The following is a 17,881-nucleotide window of genomic DNA, read 5'->3' as shown; positions in this document are numbered from 1 at the left end:
ATTCCTTATCGATTCCTAACCCACCACGCCCCAGGGCGTTGCGGAGGAGTGTGAGAGAATCGAAAGGTGACGATTTCTACTACAAGGAATCGATCTGTAGGTCGGGGGGGGGGGGGTCTTGTCAGAGCAGAGGTTTTTACCTGCGAGCGGGCGAAAGTGTTGCGCTCACAATTACCTATTTCCAATTAATTACACAACAATTAATTACATTTAACGCGTAGACTTTCGCGAACGATACCGTGGATTACAACTAACTCACAGCCACAACTTGCTTTCATAGACAGCTGTAAAGTACTGCAATTGTTTTCTCTATAGAATTGTCTTTTTGTTATGTTTACGGGTATTAGAATTACTCTTTGGTTATTTCGGTAAAGTCACGTAGAAAGGAAATACATTTAATACTAGAATACGACGTTTCGATTGCAACACAAGCAACCGTCATCAGGTAAGAATGAATGAGAAAAAAACATAGTAAACTTAGAAATGTAATGCCATACAACACAGAGAGTCGGCTAACACAATAGTCAACACCCCACCTGGTTGATTACGTTCTTACAAAGATTGTGTTGCAATTGAAACGTCGTATTCTATTTAATTTACTTTCTTTCTACTTGATTTTACCGAAAGAACCAAAGAGTAATTCCTGCAGTTACGAAAACTTAAAATCAAGTATGTACATGTATTATAATGTTTGATTTAAAGCTTTCGTGACTGCAGGGATTCATATTATTGGTTCTTTAGGTAAAGTCAGGTAGAAGGGAAATAATAAAAATATAAAACAATAAAACATTCTCACGACGTTTTGACTGCAACACAAGCAATCATCATCAGGTGTGACAGATTTGTGCCAAAAAAAAGGCCCCTTAACTGTGTATCGAAAGTTCAGTGTTCATGTGCCATTGTGTAGTGAGTCCAACCGAGTGGCAGACGTTGTCCTTTAGAGGCAACACATTTATTTGTAACACAAAGGGGTACACTGCCCTTTCAGCGGACACAGCCGAAACGTGGCACGGTCGTTGTCATGAGCCATGCCCCATCCTCTGTTGGATGAAGGAGGCCTCCTGCTGTGTGGCGTTATCGTGGTGTGGTCTGAGACTTTTGTCGTTTTAGCTGCCTTTCCCAAGCTTCATAAATTAGACATACAGTACATACAAATATATATACACATTTTGTGACTTACCTTTTCCTCAATTTGCACTACTATCGTGTTTTTTTTGTATTGTTTGCTGTTGTAATTCGTTGACCCACCCATACTGGACGACATCTACGAAAAGAGCTGCATAGCTCATCGGATTCCTCCTGCAGTCTAAATAAAGATGCGGAGTTTGAAGCAAAATTTGTATTGACGTGACTTTTTCGTTGACTACGTGCTGTGTTTAGTGGTAATTGGGAACACTGATTTATGGTGCTAGGTTGTTGGCGGATCTAGAGACTTCCCAAGGCAGTTGGGGACAGCCCCGAATTCCAAGCGTTTAAAATAGGGCCGCACATTAATGTAATAAAACCAGTGAGCTTCCACAGATACACATTTCCCCTGGTAAATGTCAGCTATTGACCAATGTTCTGGGGCATAGCCCCCCCCCCCCCTCTACTGTGCTCCAAACAGGCGTCTTATACGATACGCGCTCTATGGTTCCAGTGGAAGCTTTTTTTTTATTTCCATGGTGCATTTTTACAGGCATGAAGTTGTGTTTGTATGCAAGAGTGCCCTCTTTCTAGATTTGAAGTTTTCGTGACTGCACGGATCCATACTCTTTGGTTCTTTCGGTAAAGTCACGTAGGTATAAAATATAAAATAAATAAAATCACGACGTTTCGGGCGCAACACAGGCGTCTGTCATCCTTGGCTCCTCCCCCCTCCCTCATCTATATAACCCCTTGTTACAAGCAGCTCTTTTGCCTACTTCAGCAATTGTTTCTTTCCGTGATTGTCCCCACCTGATGACGGACGCTTGTGTTGTGCCCGAAACGTGATTTAATTTATTTTATACTTACGTGACTTTACCGAAAGAACCAAAGAGTAAGAGTGCCCTCTGTCCGAGATTTAATGTGGTTTGGAACCATATCGCAAGTCTCAAATAGGTGGTGCGGTGTGGTTTAGCCCTTTAATTGCTCACCCAGGGCACCGCCTCCTCGTCTAAATAAGCAGACAGTATCCCTCCTTCACGTATCTTTCCCTTTATATAAATAACTTTATTTTATACATCCCGTCAGCAGCACAGGGAGTACCTAATTTTATCAGTGAATGTTTGCAGCACAAGCAAAACTCTGGACCTGTTTGGACATCCAGTTCACCTACTGTGTTTATTCATCCATGAAACATCTGGAATCGTCCGTATTCATTCAACTTCATCACTATTGAAGATGCTTTAGTAAACAACTACTATATTCGCTTTGACTGACATGTCTAGATATGGGATATCTGATTAAGTAACGAATTATCGGTTTTATTAAATGACTACTCAGAAAGCATGAACATAGTTGGGAGAAAAAGGGTTTCGCCACGTGCACGTGCTGCTTCATGACAGGTGATGGGCAGGGCTTGGTAATGTCATCAGCATTATGATAGTTACATTTTATTGTGCAATTTTATTTAGGGACTATGTTGTTTTGGTGTGGTCTGGCTCTGTTTTTGTTGTTGTTTTGACTGCCTTGCCCAAGCTTGGGAATTGTTGTACTTGTGCAATTTAACTAATATACTGTATGTATATTTATTTTTTATTATTTGCTTACCTTTCTACTTTCTATGCTTATCTTTTTTTGTATTGTTTAACTTTCTAAGGTGTCCCGACTGGACATCTCATCAGATTTTTCTATGATAAATACAAATTCTGGTTCTGATCATCTTGTGTTATGCTGGGAATGGCTTGTAGGGGTTTTCTTGCCTTCGGGCAAGCAGAATATGGGGGCACCCACCATTTGCAAAGGAGTCTAAAGAATAAACAACAACAAAAGTAGTCGATTTCAATGTTAGTCAATTACCAACTTAATCAACTCATCGTCCCAGCTCCACACATGTTTACACTTTTGCGTTGCTCGTGCATGTTTGGGTTCACAGCTTCTGCCAGCCTTGTGACAATGGCTCTGCTCGCTGCCCTGAGCCTGTTGGAGATCATCTGGGCCGTCATTGGCATGGGCTTTGTCATTGCCTTCGCCGTGCACGTGTGCATGAGGGATCCGCCCGTGCTGCTCGAGGATTTGATCCGCTACGGCAAGAGTAAGGGCGGGCAGCGCGCCGCGTGGATGCGCGCCCTGGATGTGCCAAAGCGGTGCGTGCGCAGAACCGAACATCATCTGTCCGTCCGTCCATTCCTTGCACTTCCTCATCCACTCATTAATTTGTTAATTCATTTGTTTCCCCGATTAAAACACCTCTTGTTCAACCAATAGCTCGCTAATAGTTCAAATGAGATGTAATAGGTGATTTGCAAACATTGTACTTTCAGGCCAATTTCAGCCAGGGCAGCATTGTTACCAGTGATGACACTAATGCTGCTTGCATTGGCCGTAATGCACTACCAGGTGGTTCATGCATTTCTACGTGGTGGCCGTCGTCTCGCACGTGACACTCTTCTCGCTGACTCTCCGTGCGCTGCTGCTGGGCTCCCCGTTTCCTGGCTGGCTCGAGTCTCTCCTGGTTGCCTTTGGCAGCCCCACAAACAATTTTCCCCATGGTGAGTACACCTACAAAACAAAATCACATCTACCTAGTAATGGCAGCCTTTTGTTTGTTTTTTTCTCGAGGAGAGAACCTAGTTTAAGATGCTGAAACAAAATAAATGTGAGCACACTATCATAGTTGTGATATGTAACTGACAGGCACTGCCGTGGCGAGATGTTAACTACCTTGCCTGATATGCAGAATGTCGTAAGTTCGATCCTGACTCTGATGCCTGTATATTTGGAGTTTGCATGTTCTCTCTCCCCGTGGTCGCATGGACTTTTCTCCGGATCCTCCAGTTGTTCCCTCCACATTTAGAATTAGCGTGCATTTAGAATATTTGGCTGCTGTAAATGTCCACATGATAACCCACTTTGTTGAGCTATCATTTGTGCCCAGTTCGCTTCTGAAAAATAACTACATAGCTCAGTGGGGCTTACCTGGTAAAATAAAAAAAATAGTTCAGTTGAGACTTGCCACTCGTTGTGTTATTTCGTATCTTCTACATCCCGCAGTGGTTTTAAGTCTGACGGCCTCTGTGTCTTTTTGTTGCAGGCATGGAGCTGTCGGTTGTGCTTGCCCAAGCCCTTATGGTACTCCAAGTAGTGAGGCGACTGGCCGAGTGCCTGTGTCTCAGCGTGTATTCCAACGCAATAATGCATGCAGTCCAGTATGGATACGGTATGCTCTACTACGTGGTGATCGCCTTCACGTTGTTGTGTGAAGGCCCAAGCATGGGAGGAAAAGGTCGGAAACTCTTTTGAAGAGGAAATGCTGCAACATGTTTAACACTCAGGATGCCTACACTAAGTTATTTGCAGCACGAATAAAATGTCTGTACTGTTTTCATTTTTATATACTTGTTGAAAATTACATGCTCTTGAACTCACTTTGTTAATGAGCTATTTGTTAAATGATATAGACTTTTTAACAATTAGTTTATTCGTTTAACTTTTACACTAGACTTCACCTTTCCTGCAGCATCTCTCAAGTCTGGTCTATTCCTCATTTGAGCATGGAGACAATGACTGGATCATACCGTGTTAATTTACATGTGTTCCTACTTTTTCCCCAAAGACCTGCCAATAGGCAGACGACTAAAGACAAGATGTTACTATCTTGTACCTACCCTGAAATGAAGACCAATCAATGCTGTACTACAATACTAATGTGCCAACAATGTGTTGTCAAGGGGTGAGTGTGTGGCAGTTGCTGGCCCAGTGGAGATGGTACCACGTGGCTGGCTCTGTCATGTTTGCCTGGGCCACGCTCCACCACCATCGGAGCCACATCATCTTGGCCAATCTGCGAAAGGACAAAGCTGGTACGTATGTATGTTGAACTTCTTTCGCACAGTACCTAGCCAGCCGTGCTAATTGGAAGTATAACTTCCTGGAGTGCAACTGCAAGCATTCCCTTAGAAAATTACAGTAATGCCCATTGTTGATTGTCAGGAAAGACTGTTGAAAACTAATTTTTCATGTGGATGATGCTTTTGGAATATTTTTTCAATTCCGTTAATGATTCAGAGTGCCTGTAGGAAAATCGACGTATATGTGTCAAAGTTTCACAAAGATTCAAAATTCCGTTGATTTACTGTGATCTGGCCACCTTGCAGCCCAAACCTGCAATGTCTGGTATTTCCCAAGAATCTTCCATTCAGGTGTCAACCAGACCAACCCTGATAGCTTTTGAGATCTGACGAGATTGGGCGCACTTAGGATGATATTTGGTTATTGGCAAGGAAATTTTGTACAGTGTTCCCTCGTTATTCACGAACTTGCTATTCGTGATTTTGGCTACCCGCAAATCACATCTGGAACTCTAAACGACTGCATTGAGAGAGAGAAAGAAAGTGATGAAATAAGAGAAAGTGATAATATACATTGATGACAGATAAAGTGATGAGATAATTGTAACGTATTTAATAATTGATGTATTTATTTAAGGTAATTCATAAAAAAAGTTTTTTTTAGGTGAATGTCATTCTCCGCAAAATGTGCCATTCACAAGCATCTCTGGAACGTATCCCTTGCAATTAATGAGGGAATACTGTAAAATACATTGTATTGGCTCAATGGAAGGCCACATTGCTCAAGGCAGCACAGTATATAGCAGTGGATCTTGCGACACAATGAATATCTATGGGACCCTTTTGCCATTATCAAGATATTGAATGATAAATACAATGCCAAGTAATGTGTGGTTTATGCAGACTTAATGCCTTCGTAGTATTTGTCTATTTGGTGTTTGAACATCATAAGGCATGTATTTGTGCCAGATAATGCACATTCAATGACAATGCATTTGTCAGCCACGATGTTATATACAGTACAACTCTCCTGACCTGTGACTATGGTGGCATCAAAAGGCATTGCCTGTGACGATGTCTTCATTTGTGGTACCCTGCTGCATATGTTTCCCCCCTCAAAATCATATAATGGCTAATTTCAGATTCTCACTAACCCATCTGTATTATAAATGCCTCCTTTATTTGTCCTCAACATTCAGTTGTCTCAATCCTCTCGTCTGCTGTACAACATGACATGCAATTGCCTTTAGACATCCTGAAAATCCCAACGATTGTACGTTGTGCCGATGCTATACAAGTCCACACATGAACGTGCGATGGCCGTTTTACCAGGGCGCGTGGTACACACGAGGTACGTGGTTCCACATGGAGACTGGTTCGAGCTTGTCTCGTGCCCCCACTACCTGTCCGAGATCCTGGTCTACGTGGCGATCGCGGTGGTGCTGGGCGGCGTCCACCGCACGTGGTGGGTGGTCCTCTTCTACCTCATCGTCAGCCAGTCCATGGAGGGACGCCTCATGCACGAATCGTACCTCAGCCGTTTCCCAGACTACCCGCAGCATCGCCGAGCCATCCTGCCCTACCTCCTGTAATAATCAACTGGCACACAGATCTTCTAAACCAGTGTTTCTCAACTCCCAGGCGTTGCGATTCCCCACGGTACAACTTTCTATGGTAGTCGATCCTTTCTTTTTATATACCATGCCTCCCATGCAGTAAATCTCAGGTGCCAGAACAAAGGATGTGTTTGAGATCTATAAATAAGAGAATCACTTGGTGAGAGAATATTTGCAGACCCAATGCAAAATGCACAAACATTACAATGCAAACAATATGCACGAACAAACGATAATAAACAATAGTGGAAAAATTAACTGTGTGAAACTACTCTAGTGTTTTGCACTACATTTGAGTTATATGCTATTGGAAAATAATTTGTATTTAAATTTGTATTTATTTAGAGGAGCATTCATAATATTTCCAAGTAAGCTGTTAAGCACAACTTGGGTGCTAAGACAGCAAAATGCATGTTTCGTAGTTCTTGTGTCCGCCACGCTTCCAGCAATCCCCTGGGCCGGCACCTCTTGTCCCACGTCGCTGCCTTCGGTTTCCATGATTAAAGGGCAAGTAAGATATTTGGGTCGGTGAAAATTGCGGTCATACAATATTCTCGGAATGGTGGCTTCGACTCCGTAATCCCAGCTAATCTTATTTTCCCATGACTGCCAATCTGGGAGAGATACCGCCCCTCAGATTAATATTGTTTCTTCCATATAGATTCAGTGGAATTGATTTAAAAAAAACGCTTAACCTTTGAACACTTTGTTTCCTGTGTCATTTTTATATTTTCTTTTATTTTTTAAAATATTTTAAGTACAATTTTTAGGTGGGGCACCACCCCGACACCCCATACAGACCAATCGCCATTGAGGTAATGTAGAACGTTTAGTACCTGGGTCATTCCCAAGGCTGATTTAGGGGAAATGCTTCAGGAGTTATACCATCAATGACAATCAGTGCATAATTGGTGAAAAAAAGGCTGATATCAGTTTTCAGTTGACAGAGCTACTAAAAATGTATTTTATCTACATTATTCACGACCCAGATCACTTGCAAATATAATAAATTCCCTTGTCTCTTAATAATTCTCACCTGGTTAAACAAACTTGAGTTAATAAGAAATTGTATTTGATCTTGAATGGCTTGCAATATAAACTGCGGTTTTCAAAAACATGACTTATTTTTTCACAAAGCAGCCATTCATGCGGGGATCAAATTGTGCAATTGTCTGTCGTGCAGTTCCTCAATATGTTTTCTATTTGCTGCCTCATTAAATGTCCACATTTTAGAAGTCCCATGAAGCGATGGGCAGGTTGTCGTGCTGTACATAATTACACACATTGCGTAACTCTACCCTGTCAGTGAAAATCCACGGTACAACTGCCTATAAGATTACTGCATCAAACCCAGAATCTGTTAATTCCTCGTGAAAACCATGGTGTACGTCGCGTTCTAATGACATTTTCAACATGAGATTTTTTCTCTCCAAATATACTTATAAACAAGCATTTCCCAGTCTTGTGATGTGCTAAATTATTAAAATAAAACATTACCAATGTTTTAATTATAATGATCTAGTACCACGCATTTGTTCATTTAAAACATCGAATGAAACCTTCATATGAACTTTTGCAACCTTCTGATTGTGAGTCGAAATACTCAGTCATTAGTGCCAACCAACCAGACGAGAGGAGTTAATTGTAAACATATGCGTCCATTGATAATGGATTTCCACAACTGATTCAACATGTCACGTACTGGACACAATGTGCTGTGTGTTTTCTGCAGCCATTGTTACTGTTGCTATGACAAATGCATAATTGTCTTGGCCAACCCTGACTCTCGACAACCCCATTCAGACTGCAGATTTGTTAATATTTGAGTTAAAATGTGTTTTATTTTCATGGGTCTAAATACTGCGACAGGCATGTCACAATTCATGCCCTGCCCCTGGTCACAATTTGGGGTCGTGATTTCATTTAAGAATCAATTTTTCTGATGCCAGAGACTCGAGACGTACAGTTCCAGTCTTGTGACAGCAGCTACACAGACATTCGCAACAATAGAAATCGATCTATTCTCAATAAATATTTGATGCATGCATGTGTTGTGCAGTAAAACCACGCGTAGATGAGGAATACTATAAGGGCTGTTGCCTTTTATTAACACTGTTACTCTCAACACTCTTAAGCTCATACCAGAGGTAGGTGCTCTCTATCTTGTTCCTTACCCCGGACCCCGAACACTATCTCCTACTCTCGGCTATCCTTTTGGGGCTCTCTCACTCGTCTGGCCGGAGCAGGGGTTCATCTGACACCGCTCGGCGACGAGGAGAGAGAAACCCTCTCTCAGCCGGTCCTCACTGAATACTCAGAACCCGACTTCGGCTATCCCCTTGGCTCTCCCACTCGTCTGCCCGGGACAGGGGTTCAGCCAACACCGCCCAGCGACGAGCAGGGAGAGACCTCTTGCAGCCGATCCTTGCCCTGGCTCCCCACAACGTCCCCCTTAAGTACCCCTTTGGCGGCTCCTCCCCCTAGCTCGGACCAGCCTTTGTTCCCGAAGGTACCTATTACACCACCCGTGACATGACATCATCTTTGCTAACAACCTGCTTCGCACCTCCCTCTGCTTTCCTCCTTATGGATGCTCACAATACTCCTACATTATTTAAAAAAGCAAGCATATTGTATAGTTGAATAAGTGAGTGTTCATTACACAGTGTACAGCCTGTTCTATAACGCAGTAGTTGCACTCTTGAAGAACACCACGTCATGGGAAAAATCACATAATATATAAAGTAGGGTAAAGCACAGTCTGCGATAACACATGAGATGCGTACGCAGACTAAACAAAGACTGAGGTGCGTGGGTAGCATCTAGAAGTATCCAGCAGCATCGTGCCTTGTGCGATGTGACGCCGAGGCAGCCGTACAACCGCTTATTCCTACTCGCGTGATGTAGTTCCGGTCACTCAATTATATCCAATTCGCATTGGTGTTATAAAAAATGTTTTCCATATATCCAATTTGGATTATGAAAACATGCGTTACAGGGGAACAGACTGTAGTTCTTTTGATATCGTAGGTTTGAAGATAAAGACAGGGCTCTAAGTGTATTCGTGATTGAAGCAATTTCATTGCTTACCGTTTATGTTGGAAACATTATTTTTGTCCAAAGAATCATATCTAGAGAATGACTTTGCACGTGGACAAGCCATATATAATTAATCCTAATAAGTGAAAGTCAACTTGGTGTAAGTCAGTAATATGCATGCTCAGTATCAAGTATGAGAAATTGTGCTGTAAAGGCCCGGGATACAGCCATATTGGTTAAATGCTGTAGTATGACCTGAAGCAGGGTTTGGTCTCTCTTTTTCTGTCATCAAGCCAGTTGCATCCCTGATGAGACCTGGCCTTGAGGACTATATGTTATTTTGAGATGTGTCATAAAATGACGTTTTAAGGGAATTATTCAATCATTTAAAATGATTTAATTTGAAACCATATACATCGTACCAAAACATAACTCTTTTCTCCATGATACTATATTAAGCTACATACAGTTGAAGTTTTTCATCAGGCCCTGCCATTTTATGGTCACGTGGTTCTATGCACTCATATGCCCTTTGTAATTAGGAAAAGAAGGCTCATGTGGCCCGATCAGAAATATTTTAAGGCATTAAATTTCAGAAGCAGATACCCATTACATCGCCAGCCCCACTGCGGCGTGAAGTTACATATGATGTGTTCCATTACAGGAAAGCAGCCACACGGTGGCCTTCAGGAACGTGAGTTTAGGCCACACGAGTAGAGCGTTGACTTGTGCCACAATTCCTATTGATCGGAAGTGAAGCTCTTAAAGTATAAATACATTAATTTAAAAAAACCTTGTCATTATACATAGTGTTATTCTAACAGTAAACAAACCTGTCCATCAATATTTGTCAGGCCTGACTACTGTCCATTGCAGGTATTAACAATGGTAACTTGGGCAGCTACCTTTTTATTTTTGTAATTTAGTTTTATTGATCAAACCACTGGGGTGGGGGTGGTGTACAACTTCTGTGACAGTTGAGAGGCGCAGCTCGGACAGACAACCAACGCCGACGTCTAGGACTGTATTATGTGGTACGTCAGATCCCTTTTCTTCAGGGAAGGCGGGGGGGTCAGTCTCATTTCAAGTTCAATCACGTAAACTCGGGGTCTCTGGAGTGGCATTCACGAGGGGGCCCCAGATCTGGGTGAACTCACCTTCCCTCTTCCTCAGTTTCAGACTCCGGTGTTCTAAAGCTGCGAGGACGAATAGGGAGTTATGCCAGAGGGTGAATGAGGGTGCTCATGAAGAAGAGTGTTGGTGCCTGGTGATACCTTGGGGTTTAAGGCCCAGGAGGGAGGATTCAATGCTAGGTAGTATCTTGGTGCCAGACATCATATAGAGATTTCGGTTATTTTATCATCGAATGTCCTGATGGTGGGACAGTCCCAGAAGGCGTGAATATACGTTTAGATGGTGTTGGCCAACTACCTTAATTTAAACTTTCCATGCAAAATATAACAACAAAGACACCGCTGCTGATCACTTTAAACTTTCCAATGTACATTTTTTTCACCTAAAATGTCATAAAATAACATCGCTTCATCTGTGACAAGTATAATTGCCTTTCTGCTAATAATATATGGCCCTCATTGGTAATCTGGTGGCCTCCAAGTTTTGTGTATGAACTTTGTGAGAAATAGATACGTTCCATGCACCATGGAATGTGAGCACAACTTTCTTAATGTATGTATGTTGAACTTATTTTTCGCCCGTACGTAGCCAACCGTGCTAATACAGCAACACAAGCCACGTTATAAAACAAATATATTTATTGGCATGCCTCTTCGCGGGCAGATTTCAAAAATAAGCAACATTTATTACGTTTATATTTAATATTTGCTTTAAATGTGCAGGAAAGTGATGAGGACATTTCTCTGAGTTAACGACGGCACATGGTGGTGGCCATACATTTTTTGGTTTAGAGAAAACCTAGATTTTTTAAAAAATACCTCAGTGAACAAAAAGTCTAGATCTTCAAAAGGCAGGAGACTGGAGCTGATATTACTCTGCTGATGTTATCCGTGGCTGTAAATTGAACTCGGATCACCACATTCACAGTGCAGTGTGATAACTACTGCACCAATCCTTCATGTAACTCCCTGTAAACACCTCAACAATAATCCATAATCAAGGTTTGCTTGGGTTATATCGTGTAAATATAAATGTATCATGGGACCTTTTTACCGGTATGAAAAATAAAATGTTTTATCCTTCCTGGCAATAAAACAGGTGTTAAGATGTTCAAACACCAAATAGAACCCTTTTGCAAGAAATCGTGTCTGCGTTAATCACACACGATACTTGTGGTGAACATGCAAACAAACACGTGGCTCTGCTAATATATGCACTGCCCTTGAAACTGATTGGCCCACACCAGAGAGACAGCCTCCTTTATGGCATAGGCTAACCAGTGTCAAGGCCAGGGAATGCCAAAAGGCGAACAGCACAAAGACAATGCACGTATATCAGAGCATTTTAACAACTTTGATTTCCATAAAGGGTAAAACCTATTATTTTTTATTTATATTTGTCCTTAAACCAGTCACCACCCGACACAGCCAATCAGTCACGTAAACATAATGTGCCAATTAGTTACTACTTCAGCACAACATTTACAATTCGAGTATGACGTTTCGCCGGTGATTACAACCAGCCTCATCAGGCGATTAGCCAGAATTGTGGCCTACGTGTTAAACTGATCTCAACTATGAATTTCCCATAATTCACAAATTAAAACTGTCGACATCAAAAGAGAAACCTCAAATTGCATCAATACTGCAAGTAATCATGAAGAGCCTGTTCTCATTAAAATCGAGAGTACAACAGTAACATGTTATTATAATTAAGGTATGCTTATTTTAAAGCATTTCATGTGACTGGTGGGTCAATCACGTGACTGATATGTGAAGCTGTACATGGGTTGACACAACACACTTTCTCTGATGCAAATTACATATCTGTCCAAGATTATTTTTTAAATATCGCAAACACAACATCCGCTAACTAATACACACCTTTTACAGCCACATGATATATGTAAAATTTAAATGCTATATATATGCCAGGCGGTTTTCCACTAGTAATGGCACCTGATTGCAGTCGAAGGTGAACAATATTTACGCGCAGCCCTCCTTGTCTAAAAAAAAACATTCACTTTGAATGCTAATGTTTGTATGAACTGATTTACAATATTTGAATAAATACTTTATGGAAACGATTTTTACACCTCATGCATGAATAATAATTTTAGTAAATTTTGCAAAACAAAGTGTCAGATACACAACATGTTGAAATCCATTGTAATTACCTTTTAAATTAAAATTGCCCAAGGTAATTATCAGCTGGTGCACATAAAACATAAATATGCCCCCACTGTTGTAGATTACACATTCAACATGTTTAAAATAGACATTGCTTTTACTTGATTTTAATGTTATGGTGGTAGAATGTCAGTAGATGTGTAATTTGCAGGCAAGGTCTTCAGTTTAAATATAAACGCATGTTAAACAATTCTCGTTATGATATTTAAATACCTTGTTCGTTTTTCACAAGCACATGCTCATGAAACGCGATGGCAGCGCAATAGAGTGCGTGTATTCTCATGTTGATCTGTCTTCATCTTGACCGTGGTAAGGATCATCAAGATCAGACATTTCATTTGTGAGGCATCGGTACATGGTTACGCAAGGTCGAGAATTGGTAATCATGGCATAACACCAAGTACAAAATTACCTTCACTTATCAACTATTTCACGAGGTCTTTAACGTCTGTTATGGAGCAGGTGGTACACTCTGGACATGACCCACAGCATTAGTCAAACCATCAGCATGTACAAAACTCTTTGGCACTTGTCGTGACGGGTACTGTAAGATCCGTCCAGTGCTCACCAAGCCGCCATTGGCTTCTGGTTACCGAACGAATACATTATAAGGTCGCACTCATTACATATATAAGTGATTGCCACAAATGAACCACAATACCTTGCTGATCTCATCAAAGGAGCATAAACCATCACGTGAAGTCCGGTTATCCTTGCAACGACTTGGCTGGCCATCGAACAAAAACGGTCACCGCATTGCGCACTTTCAGATGCGCTTCTGCGGTGCGTCTGGAACGTTCTCCCTTCCGATATTAGGAAGCCACTGGAGCTGTGTACTTTAAAATCTAGGTTAAAAAATAATTTCTTATAAACTATTTTTTGCCTTTAAAGAAATTTAGCGTACGTACATACGTACAACAATGCTGTGCACACGAGCCCAGAAGCCATGCACGCTGCCCATGAGGCTTCCAGCATCAGCGTTCAGTTAGACGCGGTGCCCTGTCAGCCACCACCCCAAAGTCACACAAAAAACAATTTAACTATTGTGCTGCATTTCTGAAGTATATATCGTATTAACTTTCTACAAATTCATTTTAAAAAGTGCTTTCTATGTCAGAAATTACTGTGCAATTAAAATTCATGAGGTAAAATAACCTCCCATCACGTGACACGAGGGAATGGACGCTCCATCTGGTCACGTCGATTAGGTTTCTCTGACCCAACGCAAGAGGCACACGGTAATGCTGCGTGAAGTGTGTGTTCACCATGCCAACTCTCTGATATGTTTATATCTGTACATTTTAGCTGAATGTGCTCGGCTAATTACAGTGACGCTCGATAATCATTTTTTTTTTGTGCAGCGCCGAGAACACAAACTCACCGCAGGTGAGAACACGGTCTGATCCTTGCGGTCAATTCTGGTGGCCACGCAGATTTCCACCCAGGATCTCAGTGCTGGTTCAGGATTGACGAGGCTCTTAACTCCCTGAGCCACCAACACAACATCTAGAAAAGTGCTCTGTGTAAAATATATTTGTTGTCCATTAACATACTTGACAACGAACCCAGCTCATTGCTCCACTATGTCCAACCCAATTTTTTTCGAGCGACACGTTTCCCCATTAATGCCCCGCCGATTGAGACAAAGCTGAGCCAGCCCAGTGCCCCGATACCTGAGCTTTACAAGCAGCCACTAAGAGAGTGAACTTGACTTGTGCCGGCTTCGCCTCCTTGTGCCAAAGCCACGCAATCAAAGTGTCCATTAATACAGTGTATTCCTACGGCCCTAAAGTGTAAAATCATTTGTAAAACGAAGTAAAAATCTGAATATTGTTATCCTCCTAGGCTGTGGAGGTTCCTATCGCAACATATGCCGTAAATGTAATGTTTCATGGCCGAAACTATAAATAGTAAATATTGATGATGACTTTCCCTTTTGATCATTTATAGCGTAACACTGCACTGGCAGTGAAGCTGTCACTATGCCTGTGATAAGAGAGGCACGGCATTCTCAAATAATTGTAAAAGTAAAACAATCAAATTATTGCCTACATCTCGGTCAAGGTCAAAAAGTCATAGCAGAAAATGGCATTGATGCGATGAAACGTCGTCAGTGCCTACTTCCTTTATAAATACAGTTTTAAACATAGGAGTCTCTTCTTCCCTTTGGATATGCTCTCCAAAATTATATACATCTCAAATCAAGAGGCGTACATTCACGCGTATGGCTCAAGCTGTAAGACGACTAGATTTAAATTGCTGGTTCGTTGATCGAACCACAACATATTGCTAAATGTCACATGTTAATCAATTGCAGTATTCTCATAAAAAAATCCTCAACATTGTACCATCCCAATTGTCGCTGTCAGCACAAAGGTCCCGGAATAAGCAATGTTCCACTGTGGATCCCTCCTGTGATCAGAAGTTCCACACGTCAACCCCGTATGATGCGCGACACGCAGGAAGGCACCTTTGGCTCCTTTGCCTGACAATCTCCGACAGTCTGTGCTACCACAATGAACACCATCTTTGTTGCCGACAGATGACCCCCCCCCCCCCCCTCCGTAGCTTTCGGGCTTTAATGACTACAGTGTGCAATTGGTCATTAAGGGCTTGTGTTTCTTCGTGCAGTGCGTGGAGCGTGGGGTGGAGAGCATCGCAAGGATGATGTCAACTTCCCCGCGGGTGGGGTGTTAGTAACACCACAGCACGTGGCCATCAAGGGCATCGACGAGTATACCAAGGAGCCAATTAAAATAGGATTCAGGAATGTGTACATTTGCACAATCCACTTCACCATCCCACATGGTCCTAAGAACACATGGGGGGGGCTACTTAATTGTCCTCGTTTGCGGGGCGAGCGGCTCTGTCCGTTTCGTTCATCTGCAGTGCTTTTCGCAAACATGCTGCGTTTATACTTCTAATCAACTCCACAGAGGGCCGCGCGCTCTTCGCTCGTCGAGAATCTCGATCGGCGGCAGCGCTCGGTTGTTAGCTTCGCAGATTTCACCGCGTCATGCTGGAATTTCGCAGACGGGACGGGAAGCGGAGCATCGGTGGTGGGAAGCGGAGCATGTTGCGCGCGACGGCCCCGACGAGCCAAAACAATCCGTACGGGCGCTGGCGGGCTCGGGGCGGGCGGGAGGGGCTCGCCGCTGAGTCGGCTAGTCGGCGCTGCTGTACATGGGGTTCTCCCACGACTGCTTGGCGAGCATCATCCCCCGCTTGAGTTGCTCGAACGTCACGAACATCACGATGTTCCAGGAGCCGAGGCGCAGGAACGAGGGGATGAAGCTGCGGGGAGGGCAGAGCGAGCACGACTCCGGTTAGCATACGGTTGGCTGCATACCGTGCGAAAGAAGTTCAAAGTACATACGTACACATTATGCAGCTTCAGCCTGGGCTACAGTCCTGTCATGGCAGAACGGGCCACTAATGATCCCAAAGTTGTGCATTCAAAGGTCTTTCAGAGATTGTCTCAACTAAAGATATCTTTGGGGTCAATAAAAATAAGCGTGCCACGGTGGCGAGATGTTAACTACCTCGCCTGGTATACAGGAGGTTGTGGACTCGATCCCGACCCTGGCAACTGCATGTTTGGAGTTTTCATGTTCTCTTTCTCTCCCTGTGGTCGCGTGGATTTTTATCCGGGTCCTCTGGTTTTTCTCTCCACATTTAGAATCAACATCACGCGTTTAGAGTATTTGGCTGCTATACATTTCCACGTGATAAGCCACTAAATTGAGCTATCATTTGTGGCCAGGTCACTTCTGAAAAAAGCTACATAGCTCAGGGGGGCTTACCTGGTAAATAAAAAATGGTGTAGTCTCAGTTTAGTTTTAGTTTGGTGCCACTTTGTGGTTGTATTATTGATTCATGGGCCTTCACTACCGAAATGTGCAATTTTTTCCACGGGTGTTGAGCCACTAGTGAAGATGAGCATCGCTCAACACACCTGGAGACAGACACTTTGGTTCACACTAATGAGACCAACTTTATGAACCTGCGAGAGCCAGCTGAAATTGCTTTTAGAAGTGATCCATTAAAAATGTTTTAGGTTCAGACAAAATCCGTTTTAATTGTGGGTAATTTCAAATGTGGAATTTTACTCACGGTCTTTAATGCTCAGCTGTTAGCACAAACTCCGTCTCGCCTAATCCGATGCCGAAATCGTTGGGCAGCACTGGTCAATGAAACATTAACGATGCCAACTGGATTAGTGACTTCTAGTTGAAGGTGAATTGACAACTTGCTTCGAACAAAGTTATCGATTACTTATACAGTACGTGTACTGAATTAATAGCGTCATTCTGACGCTATTAATATCATTTAATATAAAAAAAAATCAGCTGCATGACTCGACACTGCTCACCACCCCCAACCCTGAAGGCGCTCACAGGTGCATTCCATGAATATTTGTTTTTCTGATCAGCCGTAACACTGGCGTTTACCACAATGTCAGGCACGCTACTGAAAGATGCATTTACACCACGCCTGACTAAACTGACTGGATATTATATTTGCATGTACAGAGCAATTAATCAAACACACGTCGTCACACTTTTATCAAACATAGTGCGCACACATCGGTGTGGCACTGGGACAGAACACCATGAAGATAAAGGTGCCGCCCTGAAATCGCTCGCTCACGTTACTGCTGGCTCTAGAGAGCCCGTCTAAAGGGTGTTTTGGCCTACTCTTCCACTCTGGCCAGACATCTTCGAAGAGGTGGGAGTACATACAATTTGCCCTACCACACGTGAGCTGCCAATCGACTAACTGGTGCACCAATTAACACTGCTGGGTGGACAGAGGCATTGTGGGGAATTCAATAAGCCTGCACCATTTTTTCAACTGCCATGCGTGGAGACTGTGCCGACTACATCTGGATTGCATTCTGTGTTTCGTACACGTGTTATAGTATCTGATT

General features: G+C 42.7%; 2 protein-coding genes across 3 annotated transcripts in view; one reads left to right on the top strand and one right to left on the bottom strand.

The window, feature by feature from the left end:
- Positions 1-96: 96 nt before the first annotated feature.
- The window catches only part of SRD5A3 (steroid 5 alpha-reductase 3), a 24,997-nt gene continuing 7,212 nt past the window's right edge, over positions 97-17,881 (top strand). The window contains exons 1-6 of one of the 2 annotated variants that reach the window (XM_061552195.1): positions 97-445; positions 3,059-3,269; positions 3,523-3,674; positions 4,217-4,408; positions 4,854-4,985; positions 6,306-6,438. In XM_061552195.1, the coding sequence (XP_061408179.1) occupies positions 3,079-3,269; positions 3,523-3,674; positions 4,217-4,408; positions 4,854-4,985; positions 6,306-6,438 (800 nt within the window). In that variant the 5' untranslated portion in view covers positions 97-445; positions 3,059-3,078. Of the gene's footprint in view, positions 446-3,058; positions 3,270-3,522; positions 3,675-4,216; positions 4,409-4,853; positions 4,986-6,305; positions 11,283-17,881 lie in introns of those variants that run through there. The other variant, XM_061552196.1, reaches the window with a different exon arrangement.
- The window catches only part of LOC133342857 (dicarboxylate carrier SLC25A8-like), a 17,319-nt gene continuing 10,816 nt past the window's right edge, over positions 11,379-17,881 (bottom strand). The window contains exon 7 of the mRNA XM_061552194.1: positions 11,379-16,245. Within this exon, the coding sequence (XP_061408178.1) occupies positions 16,116-16,245 (130 nt within the window). The 3' untranslated portion in view covers positions 11,379-16,115. The remainder of the gene's footprint in view (positions 16,246-17,881) is intronic.

Source organism: Lethenteron reissneri, chromosome 16, assembly GCF_015708825.2.
Source record: "Lethenteron reissneri isolate LAM-NWPU_2019-01 chromosome 16, ASM1570882v1, whole genome shotgun sequence".
NCBI lineage: Eukaryota > Metazoa > Chordata > Hyperoartia > Petromyzontiformes > Petromyzontidae > Lethenteron > Lethenteron reissneri.
Note: the sequence above shows the minus strand (reverse complement) of the source record. Positions and strands in the feature narration are given on the sequence as shown.